Below are 18761 nucleotides of genomic sequence, written 5' to 3' on the forward strand. Positions count from 1 at the left end.
GTCCGTAATGATGGTGCGAGGTTGTCTTGCTCTCCCTCCTGGACCTTCTCCTCTCCCTTGTTGGCCTGCTCCTCTTCTTCCATGGCCAGCTCTTCTCCCTCCTCTGACTCGAATTCCTCTTCCCCTGACTCTGCCTTCATCCATTGTGTTTGTTTGGAATCTTCAGCAAACTGTGCACTCTGAACTTGCTTTTATACATGTGGTCACAGCATTAGCAAAAAGTGTCTTCAATTTTGAGTCGTTGTGTGTAATGAATGACGGCAGGTGTGTTCATTGTGTTCAAATATTGCTGACTGTGGCAAGCATTTTGCATCACATGAGCTTTAATTTGAGAATTTGAGCAGAGTTCTTTTGCAACTAGTGTTTTAGCAAGGAAAAATGTGTTAAAGGTCCCATGGCATGAAATTTTCATTTTATGAGGTTTTTCAACATTAATATGAGTTCCCCTAGCCTGAATATTGTCCCCAAGTGGATAGAAATGTTGATCGGTGTAAACCCGAGTTCTGTCTTTCTCTGTCTTTTCTCTGCCTTTGAGAAAAAGACAGCCCAGACGAGCCAATCCTGAAGTCTCCTGGTTTGACGTCCAAGCAGGAACGGTTACCTCCCTTTCCTCCACCCAGAGAATCTGGCACGCCCATGCAAACGCTTGAGAGATCATTGCTTGTGAACGAGTGAACGCTGGCAGTTTCTCAGTGTTTGGATGTACAAATGAAAACAGAAGTCTTTTTTCAGTTCCTTCTGATCTGTGATCAGTGATTTCTTATGTGTAGCTAATTATTTATTATTTGTGCACACGCTGCGGCTTCTCTCTCCCCCGACAGAGCTGTGTTTTCGTGTTTTCTATCTTGTGAGTCAGTGTTTTTGTACGTCCTCGTCGCGTCTATCTGTTCTACAATGTGCATACAGTCGTTTCTGCTCAACATCAGCAGAGTAACATCTTTAGAGATAAACCTTACACACGCCGAGGCTCGGGCTGCACTGGCCGGTCGGCCTCCAACATCCCCGACCCCCAGTACTGCATCTGGCCCACAGCGGAGGCACCAAACGCGGCGCGAGATTAAGCAGAAGGGGGGTAAGCGTATCTGGGATAGGCTAGCCAGCTATCACCACAATAAACTGGATTACATTCGATTACTGCTGTTGTGTCTTTGTTTGCGCTGTGTACTCAATGCGCGTCACTGACGCTTTCCATATGATAGGAACATATCTAAAAATAATGGTATTATCAACACTTACTCATAACTCGTTCATCTCGACAGCTGTAATGGTACTTTGCATGTGTTACAAAGTTGGTAATAATGATGAAGACATCAAATACAAACACAATAAACTCGCGCTGACTGACAGTGCTCTCATAACTCAGTAGTTACTATAAATAACTTTGTTAGCAATCACTGAGCTCAGTCTCTGGTACATTAGTGATGTCCGGTTCGCGAACGATCTTTCTTTTGAACCGGTTCTTTTTAGTGAACCGAATCAGTTCACCAAATCGGACTGAATCGTTCTAAACGGTTTGCGTCTCCAGTCAGCGCTGATCCACAATTTACTAAAGTTACTAACTTTCTGACATGAGTGACAGCCCCTCCGACTAGAAATAGACTAATAACCTGAAGTATATGCTGTAACTAAAACAGTTCACTGAACTGAGACTGACAGAACTGATGTCGAGTGAACTCAGGTCCATCCGTCTCTCTGGCAGCAGCTCGTGCCTGCTCGTGCCTCGTAGACCTCGTTAAACCACGCCCCCTCCGCTCATATCAAATGCAAAGATGTCAGCCAATCACAACAGTGGGCGTTTTTACTGAAGTCTCACAGCAGACACGCCTCTTGTAACAGGGCATTCAGCCACAGGGCAAACAGCAGTATAGAAAAAATGCCTTTTATTTCTAAATTATGACATTTTATGATGTAAAAATCATACTAACAATATAAGTACACCTCAGGAAACATTATAAAATAATAGAAAAATGCCATGCCATGGGACCTTTAAGATTTATGAGAACGGAGGATTGTGTTCTGTGAATTGTGTCTTCATGTGAAATGTGTTTATGATATTGGAAAATGATGGCTAGATTTAGTCAATGTGTTTAGACAACTGGTCATTTGGTTTAGAGAATTGGCTTTTGTGTTTTAGCATTTGAGAAAAACTGTAATATTGTCATAGAGATAACACCAATGAAAACGAGAGGACCCACAAGTCAATCGGCTTCACATCAGAGCAGACTGCAGAATTGTGCAAATAACTTGAGCAATCACTGATTTCACCCAAAGAGACTGTACAGGCGTCTGCTAGCTCCTCTTTAAAGAACAAAAGGTAAGCTCTTTTAAAACGAGTTGAACCAATGCAGTTTATATATTTATTTTTTGTCATATTAATGTGTATTACGTATCCTAAATGTCAAAATGATGTATTACATAACAGTATTCAATGACATTGACTTTGTTTTATGTTTTAAAATTATATATTTTAATAAGTATTTTAGTTTTTAGAGATAACATCGTGTAGCCTTGCTGAATATCTCACAATTTTCTAAAATAATAGCTTATTAATCTAAGTTTCTATTTTTGTTCATTGTTCAACTGCAGACTGTGAAATATAAATAGGCTATGTATTACTGTCCATAATAAAATTTTCTATAATCATTTGAAGTAGTAGGCCTATAGTTATATTCTCAGATGCTGCATCCACGTGAACTGCGTATCAGTGTCCGTTTCTATACTTCTCATTATTTTCATGAAAGAGAAAATGATCTATTAATGTTCATTTCTAGGTTTTTTGTTGACATCACAATGAGCGAGCGAGTGGATGATGTTATGCAGCTTTGCTGTGAGGTCTCGGCCAGCAGGAAGATGAAAGCGGCAGTGAAAAGCTCTGGAAAGGGAGCTGCAGCGGCTGGTGGAGGTGCTTTTGTCGGGGGAATGGTTGGAGGCCCAGCCGGTATAGCTGTTGGTAGGATCATGCCTCTGTTTCCCATGCAATCCACAAACTTTCACCTACTTTCATCATAGAGGGTGGTGTTATAATATTAGCTTAATTTTATATATAATTTATTTTTTTATTTTTTTTTATTTTTTTGCAGCCGCTTCAGTAAGGTGACAACATTAACACCAAAAAAGAATGAAAAACACATAGGCCTTTTATGTTAGGCCTAAATTAAATTATTTTATCCTTTGATAGCCCTATGCATTTTTAGTTTCAGTTTTTTGGTTTGTTTAACACTATAAAATACACTACTTATCTTTAATACATTTACAAACAGAGCTATGAATAAATCATATTCTGCGTATGAATCTGTTGATATATTATTCTAGGTGGCACTTTGGGAGGTCTCTTGGGAACTTGGATGACCAGTGGCCAATTCAAACCTCTTCCTGATATTATCAAGGAGCTGCCTCCTAAATATAGGGATAAACTGTACTCTGATGTCATGGCTGCATTGGGCACACTGGACTGGATAGACGTCGCTAGCCTCATTGCTCTGGTTATGGGCAGCGCCACTCTGCAAGAACAAGTGCTTGCTGCTATTCTTGCTTATGCCACGAAAGAGCTCAAGGCTGAAGTGCTGTATGAAAAATGACCACTAGAGGGTTAATGGCACCAGTGTTTCCAAGTCCTGGTCAAGTTTGGTAAAGTAGATATGTTGCTTTTGTACTCATGCCCTTGTTTCTCTGCAACTCCTGTTCAGGCTCCTCTTAATCTTATTCTCTCTCTCTTTTATACTAATGCCATTTAAACCATATAGAAAATAAGCCACTCCTGTGCATATGCAGGTTATTCTGATAAAGTGCATGTTGTTTCTGTAACTATATTCTGTAATATAGCCTATCTCGGGATGGATTAGTATTTTATATGTTGTACTAATTATATTTTATATAGGCCTAATTATTAAATTAAATGCAGTTTAAATCAGTAGCCTACACTTTTATTTCTCAGATGGATGGATGGATGGATGGATGGATGGATGGATGGATGGATGGATGGATGGATAGATAGATAGATAGATAGATAGATAGATAGATAGATAGATAGATAGATAGATAGATAGATAGATAGACAGACAGACAGACAGACAGACAGACAGACTAGCCTATTCAAATGTTTAAACGCAGATGAGCGAGCGCGGAAGTGCATGAATGTGATACCGAAAGTAACTTTCGTGTTCAAACCTAGTCGAGTTTGAAGAAAGACACTCAGGTAAGACATGTAAAATATTGTTTAGTAAAATTAAAGTTGTAGTTTGTCAACTTGACCTGTTGATTTTTTTAAATGAAGGACAGTGCGTCTATCCTATTTTCTCAAACATGAAAAGTGGCGAAGCCTCAAAAAATGCGTGACGATTAAAGAAGTTGTGTCATTGGCAGGTTTTCCTTTTCCTTTATACATATGTTCATCGTTGTTCATTACAATTTTCAGCACGTCAAAATGACAAATCCAAAAGATGATATTATGAAACTCTGCTGTGAAATCTCCGCGAATAAGAAGATAAAAGCAGCATTTAAAAACTCAGCGAAAGGAGCTGCCGTTGCTGGTGGAGGTGCTTTTGTAGGAGGTCTGCTCGGAGGTCCAGCTGGTATAGCTGTTGGTATGTTTATCCGTGATTTCTTCAATCTTCAAACGTCTAGTTCCCTTATTAACCACAAGATGGTGCTATATATTAATTGTATTTATTTATATTGCTTAAAGGTGCTGCTTTGGGAGGTGCGCTGGGAGGATGGATGACAAGTGGCCAGTTCAAACCACTTCCGGAGATTCTCATGGAGTTGGCTCCTACACAGCAGGAGAAACTGTACTCTGATATCATGGCAGTAGTGGGTACACTGAAATGGACTGACCTCCCCCAGTTAATTGCTCAAGTTAATGGGAATGCCACTCTACATGAGCAGGTTCTGGCTGCTATTGTCAACTATACTAAAACCCAGCTCAAAGCTGATGTGCAGTATGAAGATCACTGAAGGGTGACCACTGAAGTATGACCACTGAAGGGTGAATGTCACTGCTTTACTTATAGTTAACTTTTGGCAGCTCTTTCTGTTTCTTTAAAGGGATAGTTCACCCAAAATGAGGTCACCATTTACTCACCCTCGAGTTGTTCCAAAAGTGTAGCCTATACATTTCGTTTTTTCTGCTGAACACAAATGAACATATTTGGAAGAATGTTTGTAACCAAGCAGAGCTCAGCATTTTTGGGTGAACTATATATATATATATATATATTATTATTATTATTATTATATATATATATATATATATTTTTTTTTTTTTTTTTTACTGAGTTACTTAGGTTTAACTATTGACTTTAACCTAATTACTATTGGCATTTTGTTAGCAATAAGTATGCTAACAGATGTTAGGGCATAAATATCTTCTGATGGTTGAATCGGTGTATGGGATAATGTGAAACACTGGGCTATTTGTAACAACATTTCCAGAGTTTAGGACAAGCTATAGGAACTATTGTTGCTACATTTTACACTCTTAATGTCACATGTGAAATTGTATAAACCACTATAATAAAGGATGTCACTTTGGCATTAAGTAGAACTTGTAAAAACTATTGTTAGTAGGCTATGTTTAGGTCACTAATGTTAAATAACACATGCAGCCTAATAATATGCAATCATGTGAATAGATTGAAGTTGTCACAATGCAAAATTTGTTATTTAGGTGTCACTGTTGAACGGACATGAATGCATAATAAAACATAATGGTGATTGTGTAAATGCAAGTATCTTTTTAGTATCTCTTAAAGACTGAAAGGCTATTTTAGGTGGATGTCCCTAACTTTTTGTTAAAATTTGAGATAGTCTACAAAACACCCCTCTAAATCATTGAATCCAGGTGTTACAATCGCTTCCATGGCCACAGATGTATAAAATCAAGCACCTAGGCATGCAGACTACTTCTACAAACATTTGTGAAAGAATCTGCAACATGACATCATGACTTTGCGTAAACATACACGCCACTTTCTAAAGCCAAATGGCGTGTTATCTGTACACATTTTCAGCTATCCGCGTGTATGTCTACGCCGTGTGATTCCGCGTGAATGTAAATGGATTTATAAACATACTAAATGATGTTTTTTTGAAAATGTAAAAATGCAGAATGTTTCTTGTGATGGGTAGGTTTAGGGGCAGTGTGTGTGTGTGTGTGTGTATATGTGTGATGGGTAGGTTTAGGGGTAGGAGCAGTGTAGGGGGATAGAATGAAACGGCGTTGATAGCACGCCAAAATGGCATACGAATTGGCGTGTCATACATACGCTATTTCATGAGATCAGTCTGGAATGGGTCGCTCTCAGGAGCTCAGTGAATTCAAGCGTGGTACCGTGATTGGTTGCCACCTGTGCAATAAGTCCATTCATGAAATTTCCTCACTACTAAATATTCCACGGTCAACTGTTTGCTATTATAACAAAGTGGAAGCAATTGGGAATAGCAGCAACTTAGCCACAAAGTGGTAGGCCAAGTAAAATCACAGAGCGAGGTCAGCATATACATATGAAGACTTCAGATGCAAAAGCCTCTACGTCCATCTGACGTTTTTCTTTAAAATAAGCATTTTTGTCAGGCTTCTATGGTTTCTACCTAAGTACCGGTACTTCTGAATGGGCTGAGGCTGGGATTTAGTGGATTTGAAGTGAAAGTATTTTATGAACGTATACTATATGCAGAGAGCATTCACTCAGTATTGTTATCTCATTTTTGACTGAACTCTTCATATATATATATAATATAAATTATATAAATATATATAGCACTAGGCCTATATACATGCAAATATTTCTTAAATAGATGAATGAGTGTGTATTTATGTATATACAGTGAGGAAAATAAATATTTGAACACCCTGCTATTTTGCAAGTTCTCCCACTTAGAAATCATGGAGGGGTCTGAAATTGTCATCGTAGGTGCATGTCCACTGTGAGAGACAAAAAATCAGAAATCACAATGAATGATTTTTTAACTATTTATTTGTTTGATACAGCTGCAAATAAGTATTTGAACACCTGTCTGTCAGCTAGAATTCTGACCCTCAAAGACCTGTTAGTCTGCCTTTAAAATGTCCACCTCCACTCCATTTATTATCCTAAATTAGATGCACCTGTTTGAGGTCGTTAGCTGCATAAAGACACCTGTCCACCCCATACAATCAGTAAGAATCCAACTACTAACATGGCCAAGACCAAAGAGCTGTCCAAAGACACTAGAGACAAAATTGTACACCTCCACAAGGCTGGAAAGGGCTACGGGGAAATTGCCAAGCAGCTTGGTGAAAAAAGGTCCACTGTTGGAGCAATCATTAGAAAATGGAAGAAGCTAAACATGACTGTCAATCTCCCTCGGACTGGGGCTCCATGCAAGATCTCACCTCGTGGGGTCTCAATGATCCTAAGAAAGGTGAGAAATCAGCCCAGAACTACACGGGAGGAGCTGGTCAATGACCTGAAAAGAGCTGGGACCACCATTTCCAAGGTTACAGTTGGTAATACACTAAGACGTCATGGTTTGAAATCATGCATGGCACGGAAGGTTCCCCTGCTTAAACCAGCGTCCAGGCCCGTCTTAAGTTTGCCAATGACCATTTGGATGATCCAGAGGAGTCATGGGAGAAAGTCATGTGGTCAGATGAGACCAAAATAGAACTTTTTGGTCATAATTCCTCTAAACGTGTTTGGAGGAAGAAAAATTATGAGTACCATCCCAAGAATACCATCCCTACTGTGAAGCATGGGGGTGGTAGCATCATGCTCTGGGGGTGTTTTTCTGCACATGGGACAGGGTGACTGCACTGTATTAAGGAGAGGATGACCGGGGCCATGCATTGCAAGATTTTGGGGAACAACCTCCTTCCCTCAGTTAGAGCATTGAAGATGGGTCGAGGCTGGGTCTTCCAACATGACAATGACCCAAAGCATACAGCCAGGATAACCAAGGAGTGGCTCTGTAAGAAGCATATCAAGGTTCTGGCGTGGCCTAGCCAGTCTCCAGACCTAAACCCAATAGAGAATCTTTGGAGGGAGCTCAAACTCCGTGTTTCTCAGCGACAGGCCAGAAACCTGACTGATCTAGAGAAGATCTGTGTGGAAGAGTGGGCCAAAATCCCTCCTGCAGTGTGTGCAAACCTGGTGAAAAACTACAGGAAATCTTTGACCTCTGTAATTGCAAACAAAGGCTACTGTACCAAATATTAACATTGATTTTCTCAGGTGTTCAAATACTTATTTGCAGCTGTATCATACAAATAAATAGTTAAAAAATCATACATTGTGATTTCTGGATTTTTTTTTTTTTAGATTATGTCTCTCACAGTGGACATGCACCTACGATGACAATTTCAGACCCCTCCATGATTTCTAAGTGGGAGAACTTGCAAAATAGCAGGGTGTTCAAATACTTATTTTCCTCACTGTATATACATAAATACACACTCATTCATCTAGTATATATTTAAGAAATATTTGCATGTATATAGGCCTAGTGATATGTATATTTATATAATTTATATTATATAAATATAAATATTTTATATATAAATATTTTATATATAATATAAAAACAATGTCTTAAATATACACATGCATGTGTGTGTATTTATATAAACATAATATTTATACACAGTACACACACAATTTACGGCCTGGAATATTTATATATAGGCCTACTTAATATTACAATTGAATATTCAGACAGTATAGCCTACTCATTGTATCTCTGTGCTTCGAAGATTTTTATTTTATTTTATTTTTTTAATTCTAATTATTTCTGTGGTAGAAAACGTTGTGGCACCCAGATTGGCTACTATGGGGGCCCTACATGTTGTTAATCTTGGCCTGCACACATATTATGTAAACATGAACTTTTATTTTGGATGCAACAACAGGGTGGCCTATTGCTGGTTGTTTCGACAATTGTATTATGTTGAGGCGGTTCCGACATAAATTAAAAGTATTACGAAATGTACAATAAGCGTAACACTTATTAAAGGGGCAGGACACAGCAGCGGAACAGAGAGTTTGATGTTACTCGATGTCACTTTCACTTTCTCAATCTCAAAGTAACGTCAACAGAAGAAAGAGGTAGGCTAATGCCTGAAAGTTTGATGAAAGCTGTAATGTAGTTTACAAATTGCCTAGTGTTAAATGTTGTCAAAAGCAGACGTAGGCCATGAAAATAAAAATAAAAAGTACTTTTATGTAACTTGTCTAGCTTTATTCTTTATTTTTTTGTATCACAACTACGGCAGTTGAAGTATAGGCTACAGGGTGTTTATTTGATAGAACCCATATATTATAGACCTACGACACTCTGCGCAGTGTTAAATCTTCCTACATTTGAGAATAGACAGCTCTTTGATTCATGTCTCTCCTCCCCAGGCAGCGTTTTTGAACACGACACAATGAAGCGTCAAATAGATGATGTAATGGGGCTCTGCTGTAAGATATCAGAGAGCAGGCAGATTAAAGCAGCGGTACAGAACTCCGCCAAAGGAGCTGCTACCGCCGGCGGAGGGGCTTTTTTAGGGGGGCTACTCGGAGGGCCACCCGGTATATTTATTGGTATGTATTGGCTTGTGTGTTTGTTTTCTTGACATCCACAAACTTTGACCGACTGCACTTCCCACTTTAACCACAGGGTGGTGGTATAGCCTGATATAATTTATAAACAATCTCTGAAGCAAGTGTTGCAGGCAGGGTTAACAACCGTTATTGCAGCAACAAAATTTAAACAAAACGTGACCTTCTTTTACTTCAGCTAGTTTCCAAGTAAACTTTTCTCATTTTTATTTAGTTTAACTTTAGGCTTCTAAAATAAAGCAACCCCCTTAGCTGTTGTAAATTCACTTTAAACCACTCCTTCACTGGGCTTATTGCTTTTATAAAACGAAAATATTATTTTATAATATTACAAATATAATCATTTTATAGGCTACATTTTAATATTTACCCATGCATATTTGTAATGTATGTTTTGAGTAGCCTATCCTAATTTACAGCGTGACTCAACAGAATCAGGGACCGGAGTTCCGGAACTATCCGTTTTATAACCTCCCATATCTGTATAGACATAAGCAAAAATGAAAATGACAAAAACACACAAATTACTAAAACATACATTTAATTTAAAATGAAAATAGAAAATTTAAAATTTTGCCACTCAATTATACTAGGCCTATATAATTAATCTCTCGCTCTGTTTTCTTCACTTAAGTTGATCATAACACTTACTTTGTTTTAAAAATGTTTTATTTTGCACTTCCAAGTTTTTCTACATGCTTTAATCAAACTTTATTAGTCTTTCAAGCTACATTGTGCCTAGATTACAAAAATGTCAACAGTGTTATTTTAGTAGCAGCTATAATTGAGACGCAAAATTTGTATCTTTACATTTTCTATTTTCATTTTAAATTTAATTTAAGTTTTAAGACTATATTAATTTAAGTCACTGTTTATAGTAATTAGTGTTCTCTTAGTTAAACCCTACTCGGTTCAACCAAATTCTCTAAACCAATGCTAATATAGCAAACACATTGATTTTAGCATAAATGATAACGAAAATGCTGACTCTGATTCAGGTCATAACTTCCCAAATTTCCCTATCCCATGTTTTTAGAAAATAGATTTTCAAATGATAATGAAAAAACAAGCCTATATTAATAGCAAATCTATGAAAACTGTCATCATTTTACTTACATCATTTACTCATGTCATTTCAAACCTGTATGACATTCTTTCTTCTTCAGAACACAAAAGAACATATTTTATATTACGTGCGTTCAGTCTATACAATGCAAATAAATGATTAACAAAACTAAGTTTGCTTACCAACATTCTTCAGAAATATATTATTTTATGTTCCACAGAAGGAAGCCAGACAGGTTTGCAACAACATAGGCTACTAAAATAGCACTGTATGTTGACATTTTTTGTAATAATATCTAAGCACAATGTGGGCCTTGAGAGACTAATAACGTTTGATTAAAGCATGTAGAAAAAGTAGGAATTGCAAAATAAAAAAAAACAGTAAATGTTTATACCATTTGGTGTGATCAACTTAAGTGAAGAAAACAGAGCAAGAGTTTATTTTATTAGTTAATAACTGAACCTGCATCTTTATCATTTCATTTCTTTCTCCTACTTGATCTTCTATTGTCTTATGTAGGTGCTGCTATGGGAGGTGCTGTGGGATGGTGGATGACTAGTGACAAATTCCTGCCTCTTCAACAGATAATAATGGAGATGCCGCCTCAACAGAAGAAGAAACTACACTCTGAGGTCATGGCGATACTGGGCAATCTGGATTGGGTTGACCTGGCTCAACTCATTTTTCTAGTAATGGGTAACTCCTCTCTGCAGATGCGAGTGCTTAGTTCTTTAATCTCTTTTGCCACGAAAGAGCTCGGGGCCAAAGTGGAGTATAGACAATAATAGTGGGTTAATGTTACCTGCTTATAGTCTAAGCCAAGTTTGATTAAAGTACCTGAAGCTTTTCATTGTTGTTTTTGAAATCTGTCTTACTTTTATTTGTCCTTATTATAAACATGATTGTAAGTGTCATCACATTGTTCTGTTTTAATATTTTGATCCAGTTTACCAGAATAACAGTTTCACTGTAAACCTTAAAATGTTTAAAATACTCAAAGAAATTCAGTAAATTGCTTCTGAGTAATTAAACGACAATATTTACCAAAATGTGAAATCAAGACCACCTGATGTTCCATTTCAGTACAGTTAAAAGAATAGCACATCATTTGCTTACCCTCATGTTGTTGCAAACCTGTCTGGCTTCCTTCTGTGGAACATAAAATAATATATTTCTGAAGAATGTTGGTGAGCAAACTTAGTTTTGTTAATCATTGATTTGCATTGTATAGACTGAACGCACGTAATATAAAATATGTTCTGAAGAAGAAAGAATGTCATACAGGTTTGAAATGACATGAGTAAATGATGTAAGTAAAATGATGACAGTTTTCATAGATTTGCTATTAATATAGGTTTGTTTTTTCATTATCATTTTAAAAATCTATTTTCTAAAAACATGGGATAGGGAAATTTGGGAAGTTATGACCTGAATCAGAGTCAGCATTTTAATTTATGCTAAAATCAATGTGTTTGCTATGTATTAGCATTGGTCTAGAGACTTTGGTTGAACCGAGCAGGGTTTAACTAAGAGAGCACTAATTACGATAAACAGTGACATAAATTAATAAAGTCTTTATTGATTCAATAATAACCATTTACACATAACTGTTTTGACCAAAATTATGAAATAGTTACAGTAATAGGCTACACAAGATCTTTAATTCATTTTTCCATTTGTTTTTACCTGGTACCAAGTTTGGGGCCGGCAAGAATTTATGTTTTTTAAATTTTTTTATGTGAAATATTATTACAAAAGTTCTATTTTAATATGTTTTTTTTAATGCAATTTATTCCTGTAATGAGCTGAGTCTTCAGTGTCTCATGATCTTTCAGAAATCATTCTAATATGCTGATTTGCTGCTCAAGAACATTTTTTCTTATCAATAATCTTAATATTATCAATAAGCTGATTAATATATATATATATATATATATATATATATATATATATATATATATATATATATATATATATATATATATATATATATATATATATATATATATATATATATATATATATATAAAGGGACACAATTGTAAACTGTAAATGGTTTAAATCGTACTGACCCCGAACCTTTGAATGGTTGAGTATTACTGTACATAATTAAGTAATTAAAAAAAGGTAAATACACTGCAGTCTCAAGTGTCATGTTTGGTTTTGTCATGTAGATTGAGATTACAAGTGGGTGTTATATTGACTGAGAATCCAAATGTTTTTCATATTAAGAGGTATATGGACAGCCTTCATTGGACTGCCAAGAAATTGAGGATGTTGTCATGTTTAGAAAATGTTAATAATTTTTCTTTGAAACTGAGAAGAGTTTGGCCACTTTGTAGTTTGAAGGACAGTTCATATGGCAGGTCTGTGCTATTCTTAAAAATAGCCTTTCTGAGGTCATAAGCTACAGACAGTGACAACTAACAGACTTAAAGGATTAGTGCACTTCAAAATGAAAATTTCCTGATAATTTACTCACCATCATATCATCCAAGATTCAGACGAAAATAAATCATTTTTTTTGGAGGAAAACATTCCATGATTTTTCTCCATATGTATTTCAATGGCAACCAACAGGTTGAAGGTCCAAATCAATGCAGTTTCAAAGGCCTTCGAAGGGCTTCAAAGGGCTCTGCACGATCCTAGCTGAGGAATAGTGTCTAATCTAATGAAATGATTGGTAATTTTCAAGAAAAAAGAAAAATGTATGTACTTTTTAACCACGAAGGCTAGACTTCAGGGTTGTACTTCTTCACTGCGTATGACATCATCACGTCGGAAAGGTCACACGTGATGTAGGTGGAAATACCGACCCTGTGCCGAAAAACTCATGTTCTCCTCCAACTTCAAAATTGTCAGACATTGTTGTTTTACCTTTATTTTTGTAAAGGGCATTTGATTTAATCTTTGCACGTTCGTTTTAACACTGTGTCGGTACTTCCACGTATGTCACGGCCGTGACCTTTCCGACGTGATGATGTCATACAAATTTGTATTTTTTCTTGGAAACGATTTTCGCTAGATAAGACCCTCAGCTGGGATCGTGCAGAGCCCTTTGAAACTACATTGAATTGGACCTTCAACCCGTTGGTTGCAATTGAAATACATTATATGGACAAATATCCAGGAATGTTTTCCTCAAAAAAGTTCATTTCTTTTCGACTGAAGAAAGAAAGACATGAACATCTTGGATGACATGGGGGGGAGTAAATTATCAGGAAATGTTTATTTCTAATCCTTAATTTTTAGAACTAATCCTTTAAAAGGTGAAAACACTGCAAACATTAGGGGAAACAAATCAAATGAAATACTTCAAACAAAGAAGAATGCAGTGAAACCCTCGGTGCTGCTTGTCATTTACTTGGCAGCACAATTTATGTTTTATTTTTAGTACAAGAGGGTTGTGAAGGTGGTTATTTAACATTAGTTGTTAGCCAAGAAAAGTGTAGCTACTTCCTCATATTAAGGTGTGTGCACTCACTGTCTGTCCTCTAAATGGGGCAACATGAAAAGACACATTAAACCCTATTAGAACTACACATGCACTCAATGATGACCTTACCTTAATGGAATAGTTCACCAAAAAAATGAACTATCCTCATGTTTCAACCCTGAGTGACTTTGTTTCATAAAATATGAAATTCCGATATAGCAGTTCTACTGAAGACAACATTGTCTTGTTTGTAATGCAAAATGGAGCTTGTATTAAGACAACTTTTCTTTGAACTTTAGAAAGAACTGCTTCACTAGTTCCCAGAGCCTAATGTGTTAAGAGTGTCTGTACTGTAAGACAGCGGCATTGTTTTGTTTTGTTTTTTTGTTGTTAATTGGTCTCTGTTCAAGTGGTTTGCATTTTAACAAGACTTGAGGGTTTCTTGTTCTGTTTTTATCTGTCCAATGATGGTAAACAACAGGGCTGTGTGTGAAAGTTGATCTCACCTGCTGAACTGGTTTTGTTAGTTATTTTCCACACAGTGTGCCAAAATGTATGTCATGGAAATTATGTTGGGCATTTAGCCAAAGAAAAAAGTGTTTTTTTAAAGAATTATTTACTCTCTTCCTCCCACCAGTGTGTATGAGAGCAGAAAACTTGCTTGCATGTGCACATTACAACTCAAACTCTTCAGCTCTCATGCCTTGAAAAAATTATGCTGAACTGATGCTTTTTCTGACCACTTTATTTGCCTAGAAAAGATGGCTTTTTGTTTTGTAAGCCACACAATTTGTTTGACTTGTTTATACCAATCGGCTACATTTTAAAAATTGATGGTTCTGAGCTTCTTTATTCATATGAAACTTCTATTTAGAACGGTATCCTTCCAAAGAACCCGTTTTGCTCATTCAATTCAGAATAGGGTGTCCTTGTTTCAGTGTAATTATACTTATAGTACCTGTCAAGTTACAACTTTTTGGTATCACTTTAGAATTCTGTTCCACAATTGATGAGTAACTACACAGCACAAATGAGTAACACAATATTACAATTAACAAGAAACTCTGATTAACGAATTAGTAGGTAATAGTGCTTAGTCGAAAGTGGTGGTTCACTATTAGCTAATGAGCTATTTTTTTTTTTTTCATACGTCCCAGAGGACTAAGAACTACCTACTGGTTCATAATTAACATAAATAATGCATAATGTATGATTCTAAAGGGAAGATAATGACTCAAGTATTACAAAATCCTTCAGAATTATTAATTATTTGGATCAGTATTCTAAAGTGAAAAACATGATGACTACCAACTTCCAAGAATTTGTGGAATGGGTGCTTGTCCACAATGGATCCCCCTTTACCATTGTGGAGATTGAGGAGAAAAATTTTATGGCAGCCACAGTCACCACCTCAGCGACTGAATAGCCAGAGCCCACCGCAGATGCGGAGCTGGAGCCTGCCACGATGAGAGCGCTGGTGAATAGGACTGAGCCATACATTGTCCCAGAGCCCGAGGCCGACATATTGTCTGAACAGGTGTGTGAGCCGGCAACTGCAAGTGCAATCTACCGGTATTGTACCACACCTGTTACCTCACCCAGCACTGAACTGTTGATGTCTGTGTCCGCACCCTGCCTCCCATTCCTGCCTCCTCTGCCTGTTTCAATTCTGAGAAACGTGAAGTATCTGCCTGTCCCATGTCGTTCAGAGAGAATCTGCCTTTTCCGTGTCTGTCAAAAGTGATGAACTGAGTAATGTGTCTGTCCTGTGTCGTTCTAAAGAATTAATCTTAAAGTTCCTGTCTGCACTACCCAGTCCTCCTGCCCTGTCTCCTCTCAGAGCTTCAGCTCTTCCCACACTGGCTTCGCCTATCCGTCTGGATTCGCCATTCCAGCCCCAGAGTGTCTACTGCCCAAATCTTCCTGACCGTCACTCCATCTCGCCTTGGCTTCTCACCCCTTTGACTCCACTGGGCTTACTCATCTCCTCAGCTCCGCCTGGGTCTCCACCACCATGGGCTCAGTCTTGGTCACTTGTCACCCTGGAAAAGCCTTCCAAGCCTCATCCATAGCTCCTCCTTCCCTCGACTCTGCCTTTTTCTCCGCCCTGGCCCAACTTTCTTGTTTTCCTGCTCTATACGCACTCTTCCTAAGCCCCCTCTCGCCCTCTTCAGTTGGACTCTTGTGTTTTTTTGCAAATGTTGTTTCAAAGGATCGAAATGATTTTTGAGGGGGTGGGGGAGGCAAATGTCAAACTGGGCGATTAGAGCCAGCTTCAACTTAATTTGCAACCTGATAGTGACAATCATGTCCTTGTAATATCAGGTATCCATCCCACCAGCAGTATGTCGAGTCATTGTCTGCTCTGATCCTTACTGTAAATGAATAACCCCCCGCAAAAAAATTTAATCCATCATCATTTACTCACGCTCATTGACTTCCATTGTTTGCACACAAAAAAACAGTGCGTCATTTTCAAAATACTTTCTTTTATGTTGCACAGAAGAACGTCATACAGTTTTTAAATGGCATGAGGGTGATTAAAAAATGACAGAATTTTATTTTTTGTATGAATCCTTTTAAATTTCATCGGTGTCACACGCCACAACCTCATCGCTTGCGGAGAGGAACGTCTATTTTTAGTTCTTTAGGATTAAAGTAAGAGAACATTGTTTCTACCTCTGCTCATTCAACTGCGTATGCATATATTAACACACATTTATGATTTTATTCAGTTATAATAATTTATTAATGTGCTCAGTTAACAATTGCTGCAGAGCATTGTAATTTTTGTTACAATTCCCCAATGTAAAAAGAAAATCTACAAGTCATTATCTTCTCCTCTTTAAAAATGTTACCATATAACAGCAAATGCAGTTCTTCCCTTGTAGAATTCCATGTATGTGTATATTTTGTAATTTAATGCCAGGGTAATATAATGCAGAGCGTAAATTTACCTTTTTAAATGAAAATATATATAAAAAAACATTAAGAAAACATTTACAAAAACTGGTGTGTGTATTTGTTTGTGTGTCCCATCAAATATTTAATAAAATTCCTAAAATATTTTATAATAATGCTTTTTTTATTATATTGATTGCAAAAGTCACATTGTTCCCTTTATACATATGCTACAAAACTTTTGTAATACAATGAAAATAGAGTAGGCTATACATTAAAATATACATACAAATACAAAATAGGAGTGCAAAACAGAAGTCGTAGAACTGACTCAAACGGTTTAGTGCAAAATACTTAATAACTGTTGGTATTTGTCTCCACTGATCCATTCTTTGAACAACTGCAAAATATGTTCAATTTGGTCATTTCGGCATATTTCATAATAGTTGCTGGTTCAGTCCATTAACAGGAGGATTAATGTGCTCGGGTTTTATGAAGCTGTATGGGGAGTAATCCTCCTTCTCCACCTGGTTGTTGAACCACTTGGTGGGCACCTGGTACCTGTTCTCATCTTCGAGCTCCTCATCGCTGGACGTCTCAAACTCGGGTTGCATTGGTGAGTCCTCTACGGAGTTCTTCTTCCAGTGTTTTACCTTTTTTCTCTTCCTTCTCTGCTCCACTTCTGTGCTACTCACGCAGTGCTGGCAAACTCTCACCGGCTTGGAGGAGATGTTGGGTAGCAAGGCCCGGCTCTTTGAGCAAGCTCGACATACTATATAGCCGCATCTCCGACAGTGGTGCCTCCGAATGGCAACACTGAAGCGCTTTGAGCAGCGCATGCAGATGGCTGAAGCCATGTCAGGGATCCAGGTGGCAGCAAACTTCTCTGAATCATTGTCAGTGGGGAGGCCCTTAGTTTGTACTTGGAGGGCCTTGCACTTCTCAATGTGCCCCATCCATGAACGTTTTTCCTCAGGCGAGGACGCCGACACATAGAAAGACTTGTGTGGCATGCGGATGAGCCATTGGTTGGCCATGGCCATTCCGTCTTCCAGATCTTCCTGCTGCACCTCCTCCAAAGGAATGATCTTCTGCTTATTGTTCCAGCGACCGGGCACCATGACGCTACCATAGACCAAGATGTCGTTGAATAGGAAGAACACTTTGGGTTTGGGTCCACGCCTGCACATCTTCAACAAGCAGCCCTCTCCCACAAGAATACGCCCGGGTTTTAGAAGCATCTTTCCAGCGCGGCCAAAAGAGCTTGCCACCGCCCGGATTCGCTCCCGGTTCTGATTAGTAAAGATCTGATGTTCTGCCATTGCTGCCGCCTGTAAAATGTCAAGGTCAAATGTCAAGGCATGGACAAGGTCAGTACTTCCCCCCAGTACTTGCAAATCAACACTTCAAGTCATGATTTCACCCATGATAATGCTAATAAATTAAATGATACAATAATAAATGTTTAAACATCTTAAATATTAATGCACAAAGGAGCTACCAAATACCTGATTGCTGTGAAAAGCAGTGAATAATCGTAGGGTAAACAGACTTTCTATCTGTGCGCAGTTTCTTTGTTGTTTGAGCTCCAATAGAAAAAAAACGTTATGAAAATACTCCTGTGTTCAGCACTACAAATCACTTCTTTTACTTCACAGGTTGGTTCAGACAGACCTTATATAGAGTCCTAAACTTGTATTTCCTGTTTGAAAAAGGGAAATTCCAGGACTGCTCGGCAGTGCCTCTACTATTTTAGAAGCGTTACCTTCCTTGTTCTGGA

General features: G+C 37.7%; 3 protein-coding genes across 3 annotated transcripts; 2 read left to right on the forward strand and 1 right to left on the reverse strand.

Annotated features, from left to right (window-relative positions):
- Positions 1 to 2790: 2790 nt before the first annotated feature.
- LOC307122196 (protein C19orf12 homolog) lies at positions 2791 to 3578 on the forward strand (the record flags this gene model as incomplete). Its single annotated transcript, XM_079810162.1, has 2 exons — positions 2791 to 2950; positions 3313 to 3578. 2 exons carry the CDS (start codon positions 2791 to 2793, stop codon positions 3576 to 3578), a joined length of 426 nt encoding a protein of 141 aa, XP_079666288.1.
- A 542-nt stretch (positions 3579 to 4120) lies between these two features.
- LOC307118165 (uncharacterized protein) lies at positions 4121 to 11579 on the forward strand. Its single transcript, XM_079803657.1, has 6 exons — positions 4121 to 4195; positions 4415 to 4583; positions 4685 to 4949; positions 8989 to 9080; positions 9378 to 9560; positions 11164 to 11579. The coding sequence occupies exons 2-6, from the start codon at positions 4424 to 4426 to the stop codon at positions 11427 to 11429; spliced, it is 966 nt and encodes a 321-aa protein (XP_079659783.1). The 5' UTR covers positions 4121 to 4195; positions 4415 to 4423; the 3' UTR covers positions 11430 to 11579.
- Positions 11580 to 16487: 4908 nt separating this feature from the next.
- plekhf1 (pleckstrin homology domain containing, family F (with FYVE domain) member 1) lies at positions 16488 to 18653 on the reverse strand. Its single transcript, XM_079810099.1, has 2 exons — positions 18490 to 18653; positions 16488 to 18312 (listed from the first exon to the last, which is right to left on the reverse strand). Exon 2 carries the CDS (start codon positions 18301 to 18303, stop codon positions 17419 to 17421), a length of 885 nt encoding a protein of 294 aa, XP_079666225.1. The 5' UTR covers positions 18304 to 18312; positions 18490 to 18653; the 3' UTR covers positions 16488 to 17418.
- Between the last annotated feature and the right edge of the window lie 108 nt (positions 18654 to 18761).

The sequence above is a fragment of the Gobio gobio genome (genome assembly GCF_949357685.1).
Source record: "Gobio gobio genome assembly, chromosome: 2".
Taxonomy (NCBI): Eukaryota; Metazoa; Chordata; class Actinopteri; order Cypriniformes; family Gobionidae; genus Gobio; species Gobio gobio.

Excerpts from the sequence above, each read along its gene's own strand:
- LOC307118165 (XM_079803657.1), top strand. The coding sequence starts at position 4,424 with ATGACAAATCCAAAAGATGATATTATGAAACTCTGCTGTGAAATCTCC. Across the intron at positions 4,950-8,988 it reads GATGTGCAGTATGAAGATCA|GGGCAGGACACAGCAGCGGA; the intron begins CTGAAGGGTGAC and ends CACTTATTAAAG. Across the intron at positions 9,561-11,163 it reads GCCACCCGGTATATTTATTG|GTGCTGCTATGGGAGGTGCT; the intron begins GTATGTATTGGC and ends TGTCTTATGTAG.
- plekhf1 (XM_079810099.1), bottom strand. The coding sequence starts at position 18,303 with ATGGCAGAACATCAGATCTTTACTAATCAGAACCGGGAGCGAATCCGG.